Source organism: Coregonus clupeaformis, chromosome 7 (assembly GCF_020615455.1).
Source record: "Coregonus clupeaformis isolate EN_2021a chromosome 7, ASM2061545v1, whole genome shotgun sequence".
NCBI classification, from domain to species: domain Eukaryota; kingdom Metazoa; phylum Chordata; class Actinopteri; order Salmoniformes; family Salmonidae; genus Coregonus; species Coregonus clupeaformis.
The window spans coordinates 66,622,271-66,641,598 of NC_059198.1; the positions used below are offsets into that span (position 1 = coordinate 66,622,271).

Genomic DNA, 19,328 nt, shown 5'->3' on the forward strand with positions numbered 1-19,328 from the left:
CAATGGGTTAGCCAGCTAACTTTAATAAACAACCAGAAATAAGTATTGATTTTCTGGTTCATTAAGAAAGCTAAACTTCGATATGTGTTTTCGGTTGTTGAGTCAATTATGCCATGCCCATTTTCAAGCTTCTCTCTAAAAAAAGAATATTTAGGCAAATTCGATAATTGATTCTGCTTTGTAGTATAACCCTCTACTCTGAGACACTTTCAGAATATGGGCCTAGATGTGTATCTGTAGTTTAATGAGTTCAGAATGGTCCTCTCCCATTCAGGAGGAACTGCAGACCCTTCAGAGGCAGCTGGAGGAGAGAGGGGAGGAGCTGAGGAGGCTAAAAGACCAGGCTACACTGGGAGTCCTGACCCCAGACAAAACAGATGGAAGGGAGAAAGGTGGGAGTACTGTTACTAGACATGGGGAGGGAGGGGGACCTTGCCTCACCCCCATACACACCAGGAGACATAATATTTCAACAGGCTTAACTTGCACCTTGACAGATATACGGCAAAAAGATGTTCCAGCATTCCTTTTCCTAATTCGTCTGCAGTTACTTCTGCCCTTAAGTCCCCTTAAGTAATGATGAGTACCATCAAGACATGGCCTGAGCATTGGAGTTTCCCCCTGAAATACCGTTTGCTAAGCATCCTGTCTCAGTCTCACACAGACATAAAGATTGAGGGAAAAAGGGGGGATTTTGTACTTCCAACCTTACTGTCCTCTTATCTGTCTGCAGGGCTCATACCACACATGTTTAGACATGATCTCTGACTCTTTCAACCCACAGCTGAGTCTCTTATCACCCATTTACTATAAAGGAATGCAATCTACAGTGGGGAAAAAAAAGTATTTAGTCAGCCACCAATTGTGCAAGTTCTCCCACTTAAAAAGATGAGAGAGGCCTGTAATTTTCATCATAGGTACACATCAACTATGACAGACAAAATTAGAAAAAGAAATCCAGAAAATCACATTGTAGGATTTTTTATGAATTTATTTGCAAATTATGGTGGAAAATAAGTATTTGGTCAATAACAAAAGTTTCTCAATACTTTGTTATATACCCTTTGTTGGCAATGACACAGGTCAAACGTTTTCTGTAAGTCTTCACAAGGTTTTCACACACCGTTGCTGGTATTTTGGCCCATTCCTCCATGCAGATCTCCTCTAGAGCAGTGATGTTTTGGGGCTGTCGCTAGGCAACACAGACTTTCAACTCCCTCCAAAGATTTTCTATGGGGTTGAGATCTGGAGACTGGCTAGGCCACTCCAGGACCTTGAAATGCTTCTTACGAAGCCACTCCTTCGTTGCCCGGGCGGTGTGTTTGGGATCATTGTCATGCTGAAAGACCCAGCCACATTTCATCTTCAATGCCCTTGCTGATGGAAGGAGGTTTTCACTCAAAATCTCACGATACATGGCCCCATTCATTCTTTCCTTTACACGGATCAGTCGTCCTGGTCCCTTTGCAGAAAAAACAGCCCCAAAGCATGATGTTTCCACCCCCATGCTTCACAGTAGGTATGGTGTTCTTTGGATGCAACTCAGCATTCTTTGTCCTCCAAACACGACGAGTTTAGTTTTTACCAAAAAGTTCTATTTTGGTTTCATCTGACCATATGACATTCTCCCAATCCTCTTCTGGATCATCCAAATGCACTCTAGCAAACTTCAGGCGGGCCTGGACATGTACTGGCTTAAGCAGGGGGACACGTCTGGCACTGCAGGATTTGAGTCCCTGGCGGCGTAGTGTGTTACTGATGGTAGGCTTTGTTACTTTGGTCCCAGCTCTCTGCAGGTCATTCACTAGGTCCCCCCGTGTGGTTCTGGGATTTTTGCTCACCGTTCTTGTGATCATTTTGACCCCACGGGGTGAGATCTTGCGTGGAGCCCCAGATCGAGGGAGATTATCAGTGGTCTTGTATGTCTTCCATTTCCTAATAATTGCTCCCACAGTTGATTTCTTCAAACCAAGCTGCTTACCTATTGCAGATTCAGTCTTCCCAGCCTGGTGCAGGTCTACAATTTTGTTTCTGGTGTCCTTTGACAGCTCTTTGGTCTTGGCCATAGTGGAGTTTGGAGTGTGACTGTTTGAGGTTGTGGACAGGTGTCTTTTATACTGATAACAAGTTCAAACAGGTGCCATTAATACAGGTAACGAGTGGAGGACAGAGGAGCCTCTTAAAGAAGAAGTTACAGGTCTGTGAGAGCCAGAAATCTAGCTTGTTTGTAGGTGACCAAATACTTATTTTCCACCATAATTTGCAAATAAATTCATAAAAAATCCTACAATGTGATTTTCTGGAAAAAAAATGCTCAATTTGTCTGTCATAGTTGACGTGTACCTATGATGAAAATTACAGGCCTCTCTCATCTTTTTAAGTGGGAGAACTTGCACAATTGGTGGCTGACTAAATACTTGTTTCCCCCACTATATGTAGGATGGAATTTATTCACTTCAAGAATTTATTGTGCTTGAACATGCCCCATATACTGCAAGGTAATTGTCTATTCGATTAAGATTCCTGTTGCTTAAGTGAATTTGACTTGAATGTAGACACCAGACAGTGTGTATGTCTGATCACTGTGGGGGCACACTTGTTGTTTTCCAGATGTGGACGTGCTGAGGATGAAGAGGGCCATGGAGTCCCTGATGTCAGCCAACAATGACAAGGTACTGGAGCTGCTGTCTTTACTGTTTCATAGAGGCTGCAGTAGTTGACGCATGGGGATCTCAATGGCTTTTTCTAACTCTGATCTACCATCCTTCACCCACAGGACCGGAGGATCAAGGAGCTTCAGGAGTCTATCACACGGTACAAGAAAGTCCAGGACTTGGTGAAAGGTGAAACTATGTTCAAGGAGTATGAAAGTAGTAATGAAGTTTTTTATCGGTATCATTGCAATAGTCCATTCATTCTCTATTTATCGGACTAGATCAATCACATGTTTGAAAGTGTAGAATAATGGACTTGATAATTGTGTAACAATTATACATGTCCCCCCCTTCCCCCAGACACACTGAATGAAGATGATTACTATGACATCCAGGATGACAGATCCCGCTCCATTCAGGTCGCCATGGATAAAGACCGGGCCACCCTGGCAGTTGGGGAGGAGACAGGAAGGAGCTGTGACGAGGTAACGACCTCCCCTGTCATAACAATGTATCACACACAGGATGGACCCGAGACTTCTTTACCAAAACTTCATGTTGGGCCTTTCATAGGAATGTGCAAGTCAACAGGCTTGGGGTATTGGCTTAGCTGGACAGCAGCTACCTAACCAATGAAACTGTCGACTGTGCTTTGCAACATTGACGACACATTCATTTAGAGATGTTGACTCTTGTCTTTCTTTCTCTTCCTCGCTCACCCTCTTTTCCCAGATTCCATCTATTGCAGTGTTTTCAGAGCTGGAGCAGGAGAGACCAATACAGGCGCCAGACACAGACAGGTAAGGTTTTCCTTTCCCTGCACAAACTACACTCCCATGGACTATTTGCACGTTAGGTCACTGTTTTTAGTTTATTTGTCTGTATATTCATCATCTAAAGGTCTAGGCTGAGGGTTAACTGTCCTTTCTCTTTACAGTCCACCAGAAGTCCCACCACATTCAGCAGGTAGCCTGGGTCACACAAACAGCAACACCGAGCAGGTAAGACTGTCCCCTCTCTCCTAGGGGGATGGGGAGTGGTGGGTTAACTGGAAAGACCTTGACTTGCTGCAATCATGGCAGAGTTTATATACAGTATATATATATATATATATATATATTTTATTTTTATTTTTATTTTTATTTTTTATTGTCACATACACCGGATAGGTGTAGTGAAATGTGTTGTTTTACAGGGTCAGCCATAGTAGTACAGCACCCTTTGAACAAATTAGGGTTACGTGCCTTGCTCAAGGGCACATCGACAGATTTTTCACCTTGTCGGCTTGGGTATTCAAAGCAGCAACCTCTCGGTTACTGACCCATTGCTCTAGCCTGACTAAGTTTTAAATCACATATTTTGACAGTGCAAAAAGGGCCAATTCCCTATCCCTCTATCACCCAAACTAGGATAATAGAGCCTCTTATCTTTTACCTTTTGACCTCTCAACGTGGGAGAGACTCAAAGGCACTATGGGATGTGTCTCCCAAATGGGCAAGTCATGCAGAAGGCATAGTTCTAGCTCTTCTCGCCCCCACACGGAGGACGGAGTCACTGAGCCCCACTGTGACGGCTGACTGGACTCCGGACTGTCTGTCCGGATGATACAGAATCATAATAGGATTCCTGAGCAATGGTTGTTTTGACAGTCATGTTACTCCACTGCCACCTGGTGGTAGAACAATATAACTACAATGGAGCTGGTTCTATTGGGAGATTGACTTTGTTTACTGGCATGCCAAATATTTCATTAAGTTTTATGTGCTCATAAACCCCCACACACAAATGTCTAGACCTCGATTGAGGAGCCCAGCCCCCCATCCACCTCCCCATCAAACCCCACCAGTAATGAAAGCTTTGGGACCAAGAAGGCCCGCTCCTCCTTTGGACGTGGTTTCTTCAAGATGCGTGGAGGCAAGAGGACGTCCAGTGCCCCAAATCTGGGTGAGTCTCATCATTGGGGGGCAGGAAGGGCATGGGGGAAGAAGGGTGCACGTGCCTCTGCACGGGGTGGTGTGAACAAGGGCTGTGAAAAATATATATTACTCTCTGTTCATGATATAAGAAAAACCATTCACAGTTCCATACCTTAATGTGTGTTTTCTTATTTATGTCTGTCTGTAGTCTGATAGTATCCACACTAGTGACTATATGTTCTGTCCTTGCTCTCTCTATTCTCCATGGTTCTATGTGATGTGAAGATCGCAGCCGGAGTGTGAGTGCGCCTACACTGGGTACAGTACAGTAGTCTACAGTGCAGAGCCCCACAGACGGGCCAGGCCTGCAGTATGGCAGATCAGGATGACCGCTGGATGTGTGCAGGGATACTAACACAACAATGTGATCACCATCTACCAATACAACCAGACCCATCGTAGACTAAATAAAAAGGCAGTCTGTTTTTCTGAGCGCTCTTGAGGCTGATTGGGTCATAGATGGTAAATGGTTACGTTGTTGTTTGAAGAATGCCTCTACCTCCATCTTTCCTACTCTTAATTCTTCACTTGTATCAAGCAAGTGAAAGTTTTTAGTTGATCGCTGGTGTGAGCTCGGTGGTTTTTAGTGTGTGATTTCTTTCCCCTTTTTAAATCATATCCAGTTGTTCCTTATCCATGACGTGACACCATCTGCAATGATGCCGCTTACTCTGCTAGCTGTCCTTCAAGATGTGCCTCTGAGATTTGTCTTTTACAGTTGGAAGTCTATGAATTTACATCAGCAGTTCATGCCAACCAGTCCTTTGCATGTGCGGATTGAGTTGTGGTGCTTTCGAGTGGTTCTTGGCGTAGTCCTAGTGGTGGTGGTGTGTAGTGGAAGATGTAGTCCAGAAGTGCTTGTGGTGGCCATTGCAGCTGTAGTCCTTGGGTAGTGTTGGCCTCTGGCGTTTTCTAAGTGGTGGTGGATTGTGTCAGATGTTGGCTGTTGATCTAACAGATGTGTGTTTGAATCCAGCTGAGGCCGAGCGTAAGGGCACAGACCACTTGGACTTGGCTGGTGCCCCACCACACAAACCTCAGGGAGGAGACAGCAGCCAGACCCTACCTTCCTCACCAGAGGCCAAGAAGAAGTCCAGAGGCTTTAAGAAGTTCTTAGGCAGGTGGGTCAAAATGTTCTCTATCCCCTAAGTTTAGAAGGAGGTAAGGAGATGGTATGCAAATAATTGGGGAAAGCTGAATTAAGATGGAGCCAGGGTTTTTAAATGAAACTATGGCTTTATTAACTGTAACATGAGGACAGAGGGTTTGCTGTAACATGAGGACAGAGTATGGCAGGATATTTAGATGTTGTGTTCTGACCCCTCTAGGCTGAAGAGAAGTCACTCCACCTCGCTAGACCTGGAGGAGACAGAGACTGAGTTCAGGAGGGGAGGAGTCAGAGCCACAGCCGGCCCCCGACTGGGCTGGTCACGTGACCTGCAGCACAGTGCTGAGTATGTGAAGCTCACCTCTTGCTAGACTGTGTCTCTGTGTGTGTATCTATCTGTCTGTGAGCGAGATATGTAGAGGAATAGATCAGAAGTTAATTGGAACTAAGTCTACAATATCACAGTTTTAGGATGTTGTGGTGTCAGAGGAGTAAATGGCATTGAATTATGGAGTGTAGTGTTTACCCTCCACGTTTAATCCGAGTGTACTTGCTCTCTCTCCCCTCAGTGATGTGGCCACTCCCTTTGCACAGTGGAGTAAGGAGCAGGTGTGTGTGTGGCTGCAGGAGCAGTGCCTGGGGCTGCACGTGGCTCAAGCCCAGCAGTGGATCCGCTCAGGACACACCCTGCTGCAGGCCTCCCAGCACGACCTGGAGAAGGTAGGACACCTCAGTGGACCATCCAGGATGCGTTTCCTGGGACCATCATGCATGCTGTGTTTAGATTCAATGTCGCTAGACATTTTAATGAAACCCATATATTAAAGCTTATAGTTGGTTAATGTTCAATTTGCTACCTGTGTCCTGACAAACATCTATTTTCTCTAGCACTCTCTTCCTAACTGTACAGTATGTGAGATGTCTTCAACAACTCATACATGTTTATGTGGCAACAGGAGTTGGGGATCAAACACCCCCTACACAGGAAGAAGCTGCAGCTGGCTCTCCAGGCACTGGGATCAGACGAGGACTGCGGCAAGTCCAAACTGGACCACAATTGGGTGACCAGTGAGTGACCACTGACCACCGCCTCAAAGTTATCAATGAAGCCTTAACAACGAAAAATGGAAAAACCTTTCTGTTTTGTGACTTGTGATTGATTGAATTGTTTTGGTGTTTCTCAGGATGGCTGGATGACATTGGTCTGCCCCAGTATAAGAGCCAGTTTGAAGAGGGGAGGGTTGATGGGCGAATGCTACACTACATGACTGTGGTGAGTCTCAATTTGCAATAGTCGGTCTAACATGGCTGAAATCAATTAGAATCAGTGTCAAGGGGGATGAATAAAGTTGATTAAAAAAAAAAAAATCTTTGCTTTTGTGTGATCATATGTTGTATGTCTAATGTCCTTTATTTGTAATTGATTGACAGTAGTCATTCTCTTGACTGAGAAGTGTATGTGTTTGTCCTCTTCAGGATGACCTGCTGTCTCTAAAGGTGGGCAGTGTTCTCCACCACCTCAGCATCAAGAGAGCCATCCAGGTCCTCCGGCTCAACTTCTACGAGCCCAACTGCCTCCGCCGACGGCCCTCTGACGAGGTACGGTTTAGAGACAACTAAATAAATAAAGTCTCTCTCTCTCTCTCTCTCTCTCTCTCTCTCTCTCTCTCTCTCTGTGCTTTCATATCCACCATACACATGGTCTCTCACTTCACCATTTCAGTGGTGTTATTTGTATAGGGAAAAGAGAGACTTTTCAGTTTTTATTAACACCAACTTTTAAAAATAATTCTGCAGAACAACATCACGCCAGCGGAGATCTCCCAGTGGACCAATCACAGAGTGATGGAGTGGCTGAGATCAGTGGACCTGGCTGAGTACGCTCCTAACCTGAGGGGCAGTGGTGTGCACGGGGGGGTCATGGTGAGAGGGAAAAGTATTACGTTTGAATTGGCTTGCCATTGACTAATTTCAGGAACACATGCCTTCATCAGCATATACATACATTGACTGCCTTTTTTGCCTGTGTCTGTCTCTTCATTTCCATCTCTCCTTGTCTCAGGTGCTGGAGCCTCGCTTCAACGTGGAGTCCCTGGCCCTCCTGCTCAACATCCCTCCCAACAAGACCCTGCTGCGCCGCCACCTGGCCACCCACTTCCACCTGCTCATCGGCTCCGCGGCCCAGCGCAGCAAACAGGAGTGTCTGGAGAACCCTGACTACACCCTGCTCACTGCCACCGCCAAGGTCAAGGTAGGGTCAACACACAGCTGGTAAGGCATCATCTTGTTGTTAGACATACAGAGCTTTGGGGATCAGTGTTTATTGATCTGATCAGTGTCCTTGGCTGTGTCCCACTACTCAAAGTTGGCCTCGTGACCACTTATGTGTGAATGGACTGGATAGGTTTTTGCCATATTGCTTTCGCCTGTCCTGTCAGGTCAGATCAGAGGTCAGCAGGAAAAGGAGGCGAGGACAGACTGCTTTTTAACACTATCGGCACACAGCTGTTTGTCCCCATTTGACTGACTCTCTCCCATCATCCTTTCTCCTCCTCCAGCCCAGAAGGCTGTCGTTCGGTGGCTTCGGGACGCTGCGTAAGAAGCGCCAGGAGGACAGCGAGGAGTACGTGTGCCCCATGGACGTGGAGATTCCCAAGAACAGTAGCTTCCAGGGGGGCCTGAGGATCTACGAGGACGACCTGGACCAGTTGGAGCAGGTAGGGGACTGCCATTAAACCCTTCAACTTCAGGGAATGTGTTACCTATATGGATATAGGTAGTGGTATGTGTTTTCGTAGCCCCTTCCACTGAGGCGCTAACTTTTTAAAAAGTGTTACTGATCATATTTTAGGTGAGGTTAGATCACTCCAATGAACAGATGAGAGGGTGGAATGTGGTACCACGAGGATAGCGTTTTAATGTTTACTTTTCCTTTTCCATGTGAAGTGCTCTTGAACACTGTCTTTATTCCTAGATGGAAGACTCGGAAGGGACTGTGAGGCAGATAGGAGCATTTTCTGAAGAAATCGACAACCTGACAGTAAGAAGTCATTAAAATGCTTGCATGATCACACATCAAATCACTTGACAAGAGCCTCTCAGCAAGCTGTGCACTAGCAAAACAACCATGGCTCTCTTTTGGCACTGTTATTGACCACCTCGTTCTCCTGTGTGACTTCAGTGTGTTGTGTTTTCTCCTGCGTGTTTCAGAGCATGCTGAAGGAGGTTGAGTTCTTCAGCGAGATCTCCTCTCGCTCCCCTGAGACCAGCGTCACCGATGACGACTCCAACGTGTGAGGGAGGGTCCTCGCCAGTGATATGTATTAACTTTAGATGACTGACAGGGGGCGCTGTTTTGCAGTCACCACGCAGACATTTTGGTACTCCTCCATTGTAAAAAAGATTTTGGAAGCTATAGAAATGCATTTATTAATGTCTACATTTGTTTTTGACAAGTATATTCTATTAGACACCTTAATACATACTTTGAAATGATATGTGAACTGAACATAAAAATACAAGGGAGTACTAATGATACTGTCCCCACTACAACAAATAAATGCCTACATACATGTAATTTTGTCCTTTAAAATTTTTATTGAAATACTGTAGAATTCAAATCATTCAATAGAGGAGTGCTCCTTCTGAGGAGTACCAATATGGCTGACCGGTGGCTTCAAAGCCTCTTATTGGCCATTACATAGCATCAGCAATCCAGGGTTTATACACATCATTGGCCCCCGCTGGTGTCGCCATGCAAACCTAATGAAGCGCTGTGAATGGGAACAAACTGTGCCAACATCCAACCCTGAACCCCTCCACCTTGATAAGCTCTCTTCTACAACCTGTGAGACCACCTTTTGGCCTTATTACGTCGTTGTCATTTCAAGCTATTTACGATCTCTCTCTGCATTCCAGAGTGAAGTTATACATTTGTACTTATTTGTTGTCGAAATGTAGTGCATGAATTGAGAATTCAACATTGGAGCATTTACTTTATACTACCATACATTTATTGTATTACAGAACTGATTTTTATATATTTGTTTGAATATCCACAAATGAGTCCCTGTACTTACATGGTATGCCCTTGTCCCAACTTATTTTTGAAACCCACTCACGCCTATAAGCCATTATATAACCTGAAAGATTAGTCAACTGGCAGTGGGACACTTAGATCTGTCGTTAGACCACAGTTGGCCGTGCTCAACTGAAGTCAAAACCTTGCAGGCTGGCTTAATCCATAATTATAATTTCCTCTCCATGTTGTCCTCTCATTTGATGCTACTATCTGCATGTTTTGTTTAATGTGTCCCAAATTAATTAAATATAATCACTTTGGTTTGTCCTGTCATGTTGTTGAATTTGTCATAATAACCATGAATTTTAGGAACATTAAACATGGAAGCCCAACGTTCTAGAATGTAAACATTACCACAAAGCAATGATATCGTTATGCAAGCCTTAACCATATCAGTGAACACTATGTACTGTGTACTGTTTCTATGCATCTTTTTTGTAAAGAATTGTCAATAAAAACGAATATGGTAAAAAATGATGGGCTACATGTGACTGTGTATACTAGCCAATAACAGATGGGTGAGCTATGTACATTTTCCCCTTTTTGAGATACTTGTGGAAGTATTTTTTATTTATAGGTACTTATTCCACTTTTCAGCTGACTGGAGCAAGGTAAGGTCTCACTATGAGTTCTTGAGCACTTGCTTATGGAGAGAGATCCTTACACCAGCCAGAGACTCCTTCACACTAACTTATCTTTGTATTTTGACATGGAGTTATAGAAATGGGATTTGAACCCACAACCTCTTCTCATTCAATACAAACATAGCCACTACAACGCATCACGTATTTGTTCAACCCGGCAACTAGAGATCTGCCAGCCCCATGTCTCACTAAGGCTGCGCTTAGATCATTTCACATCCTGTGATTGGCCAAAAGACCAATTTGTTAAGTCACCAAGTTTTAAGTGGTGTGAGGAGTCATATTGCTCTGTGGTAACCACAGCTACCTCAGACTTTAAACCAACTTATTGCATTTGTATTTTATTGGTCTCAATGTATATAACAAACGTGTTGCATAATGAAACTGTAATTCAAGTGCTGTAAGCAACACACATAAGCACATGGAAAGTCTCCAGTAACAGCTTCAAGATATCCCCCCTTTTAGTAGTCACACTCAATGAGAATCTTTCTGCAACAATATGAATATTGTATGGAATAAGTACATCAATGACAATACTGTGCAAAGTTATACATTACACTTTAAGGAATAGTTTGCATTGGACGCAAGTGAGCAGTACTACGGTCATGTCTTCAGCTGTGCATACAAAAAAAAGCATTACAATTGCTAAGGCACTCGAGAGTCAAGTTACACAAACCAGACTGAACCAAAGATGTAAAGTGTTGGTTTCATGAGCTGAAATAAATTATCCCAGAAATTTCAGTCGAATAAATTTGAGCATTTCTCCTTTGCCAAGATAATCCATCCACCTGACAGGTGTGGCATATCAATAAGCTGATTAAAGCGCATGATCATTACACAGGTGCACTTTGTGCTGGGGACAATAAAGGCCACTAAAATGTGCAGTTGTCACAAAACACAATGCCACAGATGTCTCAAGTTGAGTGAGTGTGCAATTGGCATGCTGACTGCAAGAATGTCCACCAGCGCTGTTGCCAGAATTGAATGTTCATTTCTCTATCATAAGAAGAATTGGGGGGGGGGTGCGCTGAGTAGTATTTGTCTGTAATAAAGCCCTTTTGTGGCAAAAACTCATTCTGATTGGCTGGGCCTGGCACCCAAGGGGTGGGCCTATGCCCTCCCTGGCCCACCCATGACTGCACCCCTGCCCAGTCATGTGAGATCCATAGATTAGAGCCTAATTTATTTATTTCAATTAATGGATTTCCTCAGTAAAATCTTTGAAATGGTTGCATGTTGCGTTTATATTTTGTTCAGTATACAGGTATCTGTTGATGTCACAATTAGTTTGGACAGGAGGAACGTTCAAATATATTATCTGTTCTACTCTTCCCTCCAACTACCAGTGATTAAATTCAGAAATATAATCCTTTTAATCAGAAATCACTGATCAACAGAAAATGCTTTGGACACCACTCATTTCAGGATTCGGTTTTGGAAATTGAGGCACACCAAATTACAGAAAATGGTCCACACCAATTCTGCTGTAGGATGAGTGAAATTATTTCAATAGATGATCAAGCGCTGATGCAAGAGCGTTTTAATAAATGTTGGGTGTAGCGGATCATTGAGCCCTGGGGAACCCCTCTTTAACCCCTCGCCTGGGGTGGCCTTTAAAAGGTGAACCTCCGGCTGCTGGCGTGGCCCACTTTGTCCAGGTTGGGGTTGCAGGCAAACTGGATCATGGGAGGGGGTCCGCACAGGAGGATGAGAGTGTCGTCTCCGGGGGGTGGAAGGTGGTCCCTCACCATGTCCTCACTGATGAAGCCTTGGCTGTACTCCCACTCTGATGAGCAAAGAGACATTAAAGTTTAAGTCACTCAGGACCAGACAAGATTCTTAAACATGGGAAACAAACATTAATTTGCCTATCTCAGATCATGTTCACTGAAACAAAATAGAAGTTATGGGCATCTCTTACCCTCAGGCGCTCTGTCCAGGGTGAACCACAGCTTGAATCGGGTTGGGTGATTTGCTGCGATCTCCTCCAACTCAGGTCGAAGCAAGATGTCTTTCTCAGTCTGAGGGAGAACAGGATAGAGAAGGTATTAGGGACTACTAACCCATGTTTGAACTCCTTGACATTAGATTCAATCCAGATGAGGAAAGTGGTGTTAATTCACCTGGTTGGCGAAGAGCAGGTGACACACAGTCTGGTCCTGGGGATCCTTCATTATAGCTGTGATGATCTGCAGCATGGGAGTGATTCCTGAGGGAACAGGATCCAATAGAAGACATGTCAACCAATCACAGATGGCCATTCTGCTATGTACAGATTGAGCATGGTGGCTTTAGTTTTACCGGTCCCTCCTGCGATCATGCCCACTTGCTTGGCGGTTTTGATTACAGGCTCCGCCTTTTTTTCTGCCTTGATGGCAAAAGCCCCTGTTGAAACACCCAGTAAACAAACCAACTTAGTAAAGGAGTGGCTTGCATGCACTTCTTCACCATTGACCTAGCTCAGAGCAGTGACCACTTTAGAAACAGAATCTTAGGCAATGCCTACATATACATAACAGGGTATTATTTAAGTGTTGTCCTTTTGTCTACCACACAGTGGCAGTGTCGGGCAAATGTGATGACTCACCGTTTCCTAGGTAGACCAGCAGGCCGCTGGGCCCTCTGAAATCAATGGTGTCGCCAATCCGGAGGCTCTCCAAGTACTGACTCATCTTCCCACCTTCAGGAAACTTTGGATTAACGTTCTTGTAGTAAATCTGGGAAGCAAGAAGAACATTTGTTTGGAAAACTGGTTGAGGAGATGGTGGTTGAATTATAGTACTGAGAAAGCTTCTTCAGATGATTTCTGTACCTTGACTACCAGGTCTACGAAGCCTACGTCGTCATCACTAGACACAGGTGTGTACGGTCGGACCACCAGGACTCCGTCCGGCTTGGCAGACAGGAATATGTGTTGCCCTGAGAACGAAAACATAGTCACAAAGTATGGTGGCAACAAATTAAGAGGAGTCGTGATAGTGCAAAGACAACCCCTATGAACAGATACAATACATTTTGTATGATCTCTGATTCAGACCAGCAATACATTCCATGTTATGCTATATAGTCTAACAGTGTTTTCATATAAATGCTGAAAAGTTGAACAGCTACATCAATTGAATGTACTCACCAATGGGAAGCCCAAGGACATGATCCTTCTCCCGCAAGACAAAACGGAATTTCCTTGTGTCATGACTGATGATCTGTGAGAACCACAACACAGTACTTCACAACTGCACAAAACGCTGACATGATATAGATCCCTCAAACTCCACTCTGGAGCTCGAAGTCAGTTCCACTGCGTTTTTTTTCATTGTTTCCCTCTAAAATCAGGGCTATATTTAGACCTGGGACACCAGGTGTGTGCAATTAATTATCAGGTAGAACAGAAAACCAGCAGGCTCCGGAACTCATAGTGTGAGAGTTGAATAACCTTGAATAAACCACACACAGTTGACTGACTGTTAGCCTTCATCCACAGTAGCAGTCTGTACAAGAGCAATGACTTCAAACTATAATCCAGACTGGTTGCATATTGACCTCTGCACTAAATGGAGAAAACACAGTCTGTAGCAATGGAGCAGCTGCCCAGCCCAAGTCCTGAGGGGCTTGTGACACAGACCAGCCTAACTTATTTGTTTGGTCTTTGTGCAGTTCCAGTAATGGTAAGGGGCATTTCCACAGCAACAGAGTGATGCTGAAACTCAAACAAAAAAACAATGATTACAAAGTTAAAAAGCATAGAACTCAGTGCAGATGCAAACATTTGATAACAGAATGACGATTTGTGCGATCATTATGTTACTAAACATTGCATCTGCACTGTTGACAAATCTGAGTCAGAGCATCACTCCGTTTCATGGAATTGCCCTAAGTCTTCCTAGAACAGCACTCCCAGATCAAACATATCTTATCTAGTCACACAATTGTTACTCATTTTATTTCTTAGTCCAATGTGTTTTTTTTTTTTTTTTTACTCTAAATTAATAAATGTGTACATGGTTTCACCACAGCACAGAGTAATAATAAGCAGATCACAACACAGAATTGGTACCTCTTTATCTATCAGCTTTAATGCATATTTGATGTTGGGGTCCTCTAGGGTGATGGCAGGTTTCTTCTTTGAGAGGAAGAGGCTCAGGATGAGGTTGATGATGTTGTCGATACTGCTTCGAATGAGCTGCAGAGATGTGAAAGGAAGGTTTGCCTTTTCAGTTGAAGTTATTGTGGAAATAAGGATGTCGATCTTTACATTGTTGAACATTGTAAAGACTGCAGCCATGATTGCGAGGGGAAAGTTACGGACTGTACCAACATGTCAACAAAAACAGGTGTTTAACAGTTACTAAGATATACCTAATTTTTGTACTGATATACAATGCATCAGTCAGTGTGCTATTACACCTAACTTGACATAAATAGTTTAGTCATAATGGATAGGCGCAATGTTTACCTAAAATTAGGGGAGTGGTTTTGTCAGAGAACACTGGGGAAACTCCATTGGACCAAACTGCTGCGCTCACCACCGTTCCATTGCTAGTAGCTAGCTAACTTAATAACGACATGGTGGCGTGCACTCCTTTGACAAGCGTGCAGAGATCTCCATGCTGGCTATTTTGATCAGAAATTAACCCGATTGTCAATCACATAAACTAGGGAACCAACTGTCTAGCTCCATGACAAATAAACCACTGCGAATAGAGAGGGTTGCTTAGCAAGTTGCATGACAAGGTAGCTAGTTATCTTCTACCTAAACATCTCCATAACAGTGGCAAAGCAAAAGCTTTGGTTATCAAGCTAGGTAGTTATGACAGTTTACTATATACCATATGACTTACTCACTACAGCTACAGTGGATTACAAACTTGATGGTTCACGACGAAGATATGTACTAGTTAGCCAACCATAGCTAACGTGCCTACCATTAGCTATAGATTCCTTGTGCACTGTCAAATCGCACAACTGTAGCTGAGCCTAAGCAATGCAAAAATATAATATTTAGCTAGCTGGCAATTATACTTACCCCAATGATGTAAGAGAGCATCTTGTTTTTGGTATTTTAAAGGCAACAGCGAAAAGTCTGTTCTCCGAGGACAAACCGTCGCGCTGTCAAAGTACTGACTGTGGTGCTTTTAAGGCAACTGGGAACTCAGAAAACGTCGGTGATCGTAAGGTCGGAAAGTTGGAGTTCTAGAAAGAGGCCAGAATTCCCGAGTTGGAATTCCGAGTTGGATGACCGTCCAAAACGATTTTCCCCACTCTGAGTTTTTTTTCTTCTCCCGAATTCCTAGTTGTCTTGAACGCACTGATGTCGGAAGTCAGAGATTTCTGAGTTCCCAGTTGTTTTGAACGCGTCATAAGTAATTAGCACTCCATTTCTGCAGTTCTACATACATGCAGCTCTAAAGACGCTTTTCAAAATAAGAGTCCATGCACGACCCATGACTTTGCATGAAAACTGCTTTGAACATGCCTGTCTGGCTACAATGAATGGAGTCGCGTTTGATGCTGAATAGCCATTGTAAAGGGCAATTCCTCCACTTTTCAACCTTTTATTCATTATCTTCAGCACCAAACTAGACCTACATATGTGAAAACAGCGCGTTTCTATGATCTGTCATGGTTAGAAAGATAAGAAGAAAGGTCCTAAAAAATGCTTCTCTGTGACATCACATGTAAGGATTTAAAGTAAAAGAAACAGTGATTTTCAAAACCTGCAACGAGTTTCTAGCCAGAGGGAGTAAAATATATATATATATGTATTGCTCCCACGGCACCGCGAACCTCATAGAGTTTGAAATCACTGTTTTTTACAAATGAGAGTTTTTTACGATGATGTCATCGGGTAGAACTTTTAACTTAATTTTTCTACAAAACATAGAAATGCACCGATTTTACATATGTAGACACAGGTATTGTGCTGGAGATAATGAAAATGAGGTTGAAAAGTGGTGGAATTGCCTTTTAAGCTATGTTGATTCATTTGATGTTGATTCATTCTATCATACAGATATGTATGGAGCCAATTGACATAGCAGTCAAGTCCAGTAGATGGCAGCAAAGACTTGTGTATATCAGGGCCTTTAAAAGTCCAATGGATGGCCCTGTGCTGATATATAGAAAAACTATGTAAGCAAATGATGATAAATAGTACACTAATAAAGGTTTTAATTGACTTATTTGAATTAAATAGTACGTGTTACCTGATACTTCGATGGACAAACCACCATTCTAACAGAGGGACATCACCTCAGCAGTAAACAACATTCATACTTCACTCCAAATGCCCAAGTCTTTGTAGAAAAGAATATAATGCAGATGTGTAAAAAGGGTCTTGTGTCTCCATCTTGTGGACAGAGCTGTGACATGCAAGGTCTTCGCGGGGTTGGGTAGGTTACTTTCTAAATGTAATCCATTACAGTTACTAGTTACATGTACAAAATTGTAATTAGTAACATAACTTTTTTATTACTCAAACACAGTAAAGTAATCTGATTACTTTCAGTTACTTTTGGATTATTTTACCCTTAAGAGGCATTAAAAGAAAACAAAAATTATCCATCAAACGCATTTGGTGTGTCATCATAGTGGTCGCTGACTTGTGGCCAGACTCGCTCAGGTGGAACAAACATAAACTTGTGCCTTTTTTCAATGTTCTATTTAATGTCATTGAGAAAACAGAAAGGTGTCATAATGTTTTTTCTTCTTCTCGTAAACATCCTTTCTGAATTTAAACTGTTTTTAGAAGTTATCCAAGAAGTAATCATCTAGTTATTCTAAAGTATCTCTTATCTGATTACAATATTTTAGCTGGTAACCTAACTGATTACAGTTATTTTGTTATGTAATCACATTACATGTAACTGATTACATGTAATGAGTTACTCCCCAACCCTGATCTTCTGTGACCATACTAAACTGCTGGAGCCAAGAATATATTCTGCGTTTTTGCCAACTACAAATCAAATCAAATCAAATTGTATTTGTCACATACGCCAAATACAACAGGTGTAGACCTTACAGTGAAATGCTTACTTACAAGCCCTTAACCAACAATGAGGTTTTAAGAAAAATACATGTTAAATAAAAAATTGATAAGTAAAAAATTATGAAAGAGCAGCAGTAAAATAACAGTAGCGTATACAGGGGGTACCGGTACAGAGTCAATGTGCGGGGGCACAGGTTAGTCGAGGTAATTGAGGTAACAGAGGTGTAGACTAGAGTGGCTCAGAGGTTAAGGCTGTTGTCCCAGGCTTATTATAGTTGACTTATTATAGTTGACTTACGCTGAGTGTACAAAACATTAAGAACACCTTCCAAATATTGAATTGCATGTTGACTCCATTGCTTCACACAGTCATGCCCCTCTTGGAAACTAGGCAAATTGCATCAACACTTGAATTCAACACTGGGTGAACAGGGAGTACATGAGGGGGCTGGGTACACACTCCTGGGGGGCACCCGTGTAGAGGATCAGTGTTGCGGAGGGGTTGTTGCCTACCCTCACCACCTGGGGTCGGCCCGTCAGGAAATCTAGAACCCAGTTGCACAGGGAGGAGTTTAGACCCTGAGCTTAGTGACAAGCTTCAAGGTCACTATGGTGTTGAAAGCGGAGCTGCATTCTCACGTAGGTGTTGCTCTTGTCCAGGTGGGATAGGGCGGTGTGCAGTGCAGCAACGATTGTGTCATCCGTGGATCTTTTGGGGTGGTATGCAAAGGGTGTAGGGTATGGTGGAGGTGATATGGTCCTTGACTAGCCTTTCAAAGCGCTTCATGATGACAGAAGTGAGTGCCACGGGGCGATAGTCATTTAGTTCAGTTATCTTAGCTTGCTTGTGTACAGTAACAACGGTGGTCGTCTTGAAACAAGTGGGGACGACAGACTGGGACGGGGAGAGTATGAAAATGTCCATAAACACTAGAGCCAGCTGACCTGTGCATGCTCTGAACTAGGCTATATGATATGAGCCTTCGCTAGAATGACAATGGTTGTTAAGAAAAGCATTACAATGTCATATTTCCCTAAGAGGTCAGTTCCACATTACTGCTGCTGGTTCAAATCCAATGCAAAGAGAAGTTATCCTTAAATAAGGGGCTGGAAGTTATCAAATAATTTTATTTATATAGAACAAAACCATTTAAACCACACCAAACCCAGGTTCATTCAATGCATTCTATTTCTATCACCAATTCAGAGTGAAAGTTATACTCTCTTAAGTCATCTAAGAGTATTCCTGGGCTATATTCACAGAATCTTAAGTGGAATAGTAATATGGTTGAGAATGCACTTTCAGATCTCCTGGTGGATAACGTTGAGGGTACTTTTTGCAGATGTTCAGATCAGGAAATATGGGTTCGATCTCCATTGACCCGGCAATAAAAATATGAACTGCTATTGTAGTAATGTTACTAATGTATCAAGTATACAGGATGAAGACTCCGAAGGTATGTGTTGCTTCCTTTCACAATGTGTGTACCCATTCACTTTCTCTTTGTTAGTCATTTGATAATGTCTGAATGATTGTAGGGCCATTCTATCTCAGAAAGCACAGGAAAGAATTTTGACACCCACCATCTCAGATTGTTCTGAAATAATTTATGTTGTTAGAAACATTATTTTGTTGAAATATAATTGGATCTCTGAGAAATTAAGCTAATTGATTGCATCCAAATTGACCATTTAAGTGTATAGGGTTCATATAATATTCAATAAATATAGTGCCTAATATCCTTTCTAGCAGTGCTTTAGACATGAGGAATCCAAAGGAATGGTCAAAAGCCACCCATACCCCACGCCAATGCCACCCCAACAACCAGTATCAGTTCTCTATGTTTGACAAGTAGTATGAAGCTGTGGCTTGTAGTATT

The 19,328-nt window shown here is 43.0% G+C and overlaps 2 protein-coding genes across 3 annotated transcripts in view; one reads left to right on the forward strand and one right to left on the reverse strand.

Annotated features, from left to right (window-relative positions):
* The window catches only part of LOC123491256 (liprin-beta-1-like), a 38,298-nt gene extending 27,148 nt beyond the window's left edge, over positions 1–11,150 (forward strand). The window contains exons 8-26 of one of the 2 annotated variants that reach the window (XM_045221502.1): positions 275–392; positions 2,611–2,672; positions 2,777–2,843; positions 3,015–3,139; positions 3,387–3,454; positions 3,592–3,655; positions 4,448–4,598; positions 4,856–4,888; positions 5,607–5,751; positions 5,959–6,084; positions 6,308–6,458; positions 6,695–6,806; positions 6,923–7,011; positions 7,215–7,337; positions 7,536–7,661; positions 7,801–7,989; positions 8,297–8,455; positions 8,713–8,778; positions 8,949–11,150. In XM_045221502.1, coding sequence (XP_045077437.1) covers positions 275–392; positions 2,611–2,672; positions 2,777–2,843; positions 3,015–3,139; positions 3,387–3,454; positions 3,592–3,655; positions 4,448–4,598; positions 4,856–4,888; positions 5,607–5,751; positions 5,959–6,084; positions 6,308–6,458; positions 6,695–6,806; positions 6,923–7,011; positions 7,215–7,337; positions 7,536–7,661; positions 7,801–7,989; positions 8,297–8,455; positions 8,713–8,778; positions 8,949–9,035 — 2,061 coding nt within the window. In that variant the 3' untranslated portion in view covers positions 9,036–11,150. The remainder of the gene's footprint in view (positions 1–274; positions 393–2,610; positions 2,673–2,776; positions 2,844–3,014; positions 3,140–3,386; positions 3,455–3,591; positions 3,656–4,447; positions 4,599–4,855; positions 4,889–5,606; positions 5,752–5,958; positions 6,085–6,307; positions 6,459–6,694; positions 6,807–6,922; positions 7,012–7,214; positions 7,338–7,535; positions 7,662–7,800; positions 7,990–8,296; positions 8,456–8,712; positions 8,779–8,948) is intronic. The other variant, XM_045221503.1, reaches the window with a different exon arrangement.
* A 659-nt stretch (positions 11,151–11,809) lies between these two features.
* On the reverse strand, positions 11,810–15,738 carry LOC121579053 (NADH-cytochrome b5 reductase 3). The gene is made up of 9 exons (XM_041893319.2): positions 15,484–15,738; positions 14,515–14,640; positions 13,591–13,663; positions 13,273–13,379; positions 13,048–13,177; positions 12,762–12,845; positions 12,584–12,669; positions 12,382–12,481; positions 11,810–12,246 (listed from the first exon to the last, which is right to left on the reverse strand). Exons 1-9 carry the CDS (start codon positions 15,502–15,504, stop codon positions 12,074–12,076), a joined length of 900 nt encoding a protein of 299 aa, XP_041749253.2. The 5' UTR covers positions 15,505–15,738; the 3' UTR covers positions 11,810–12,073.
* Between the last annotated feature and the right edge of the window lie 3,590 nt (positions 15,739–19,328).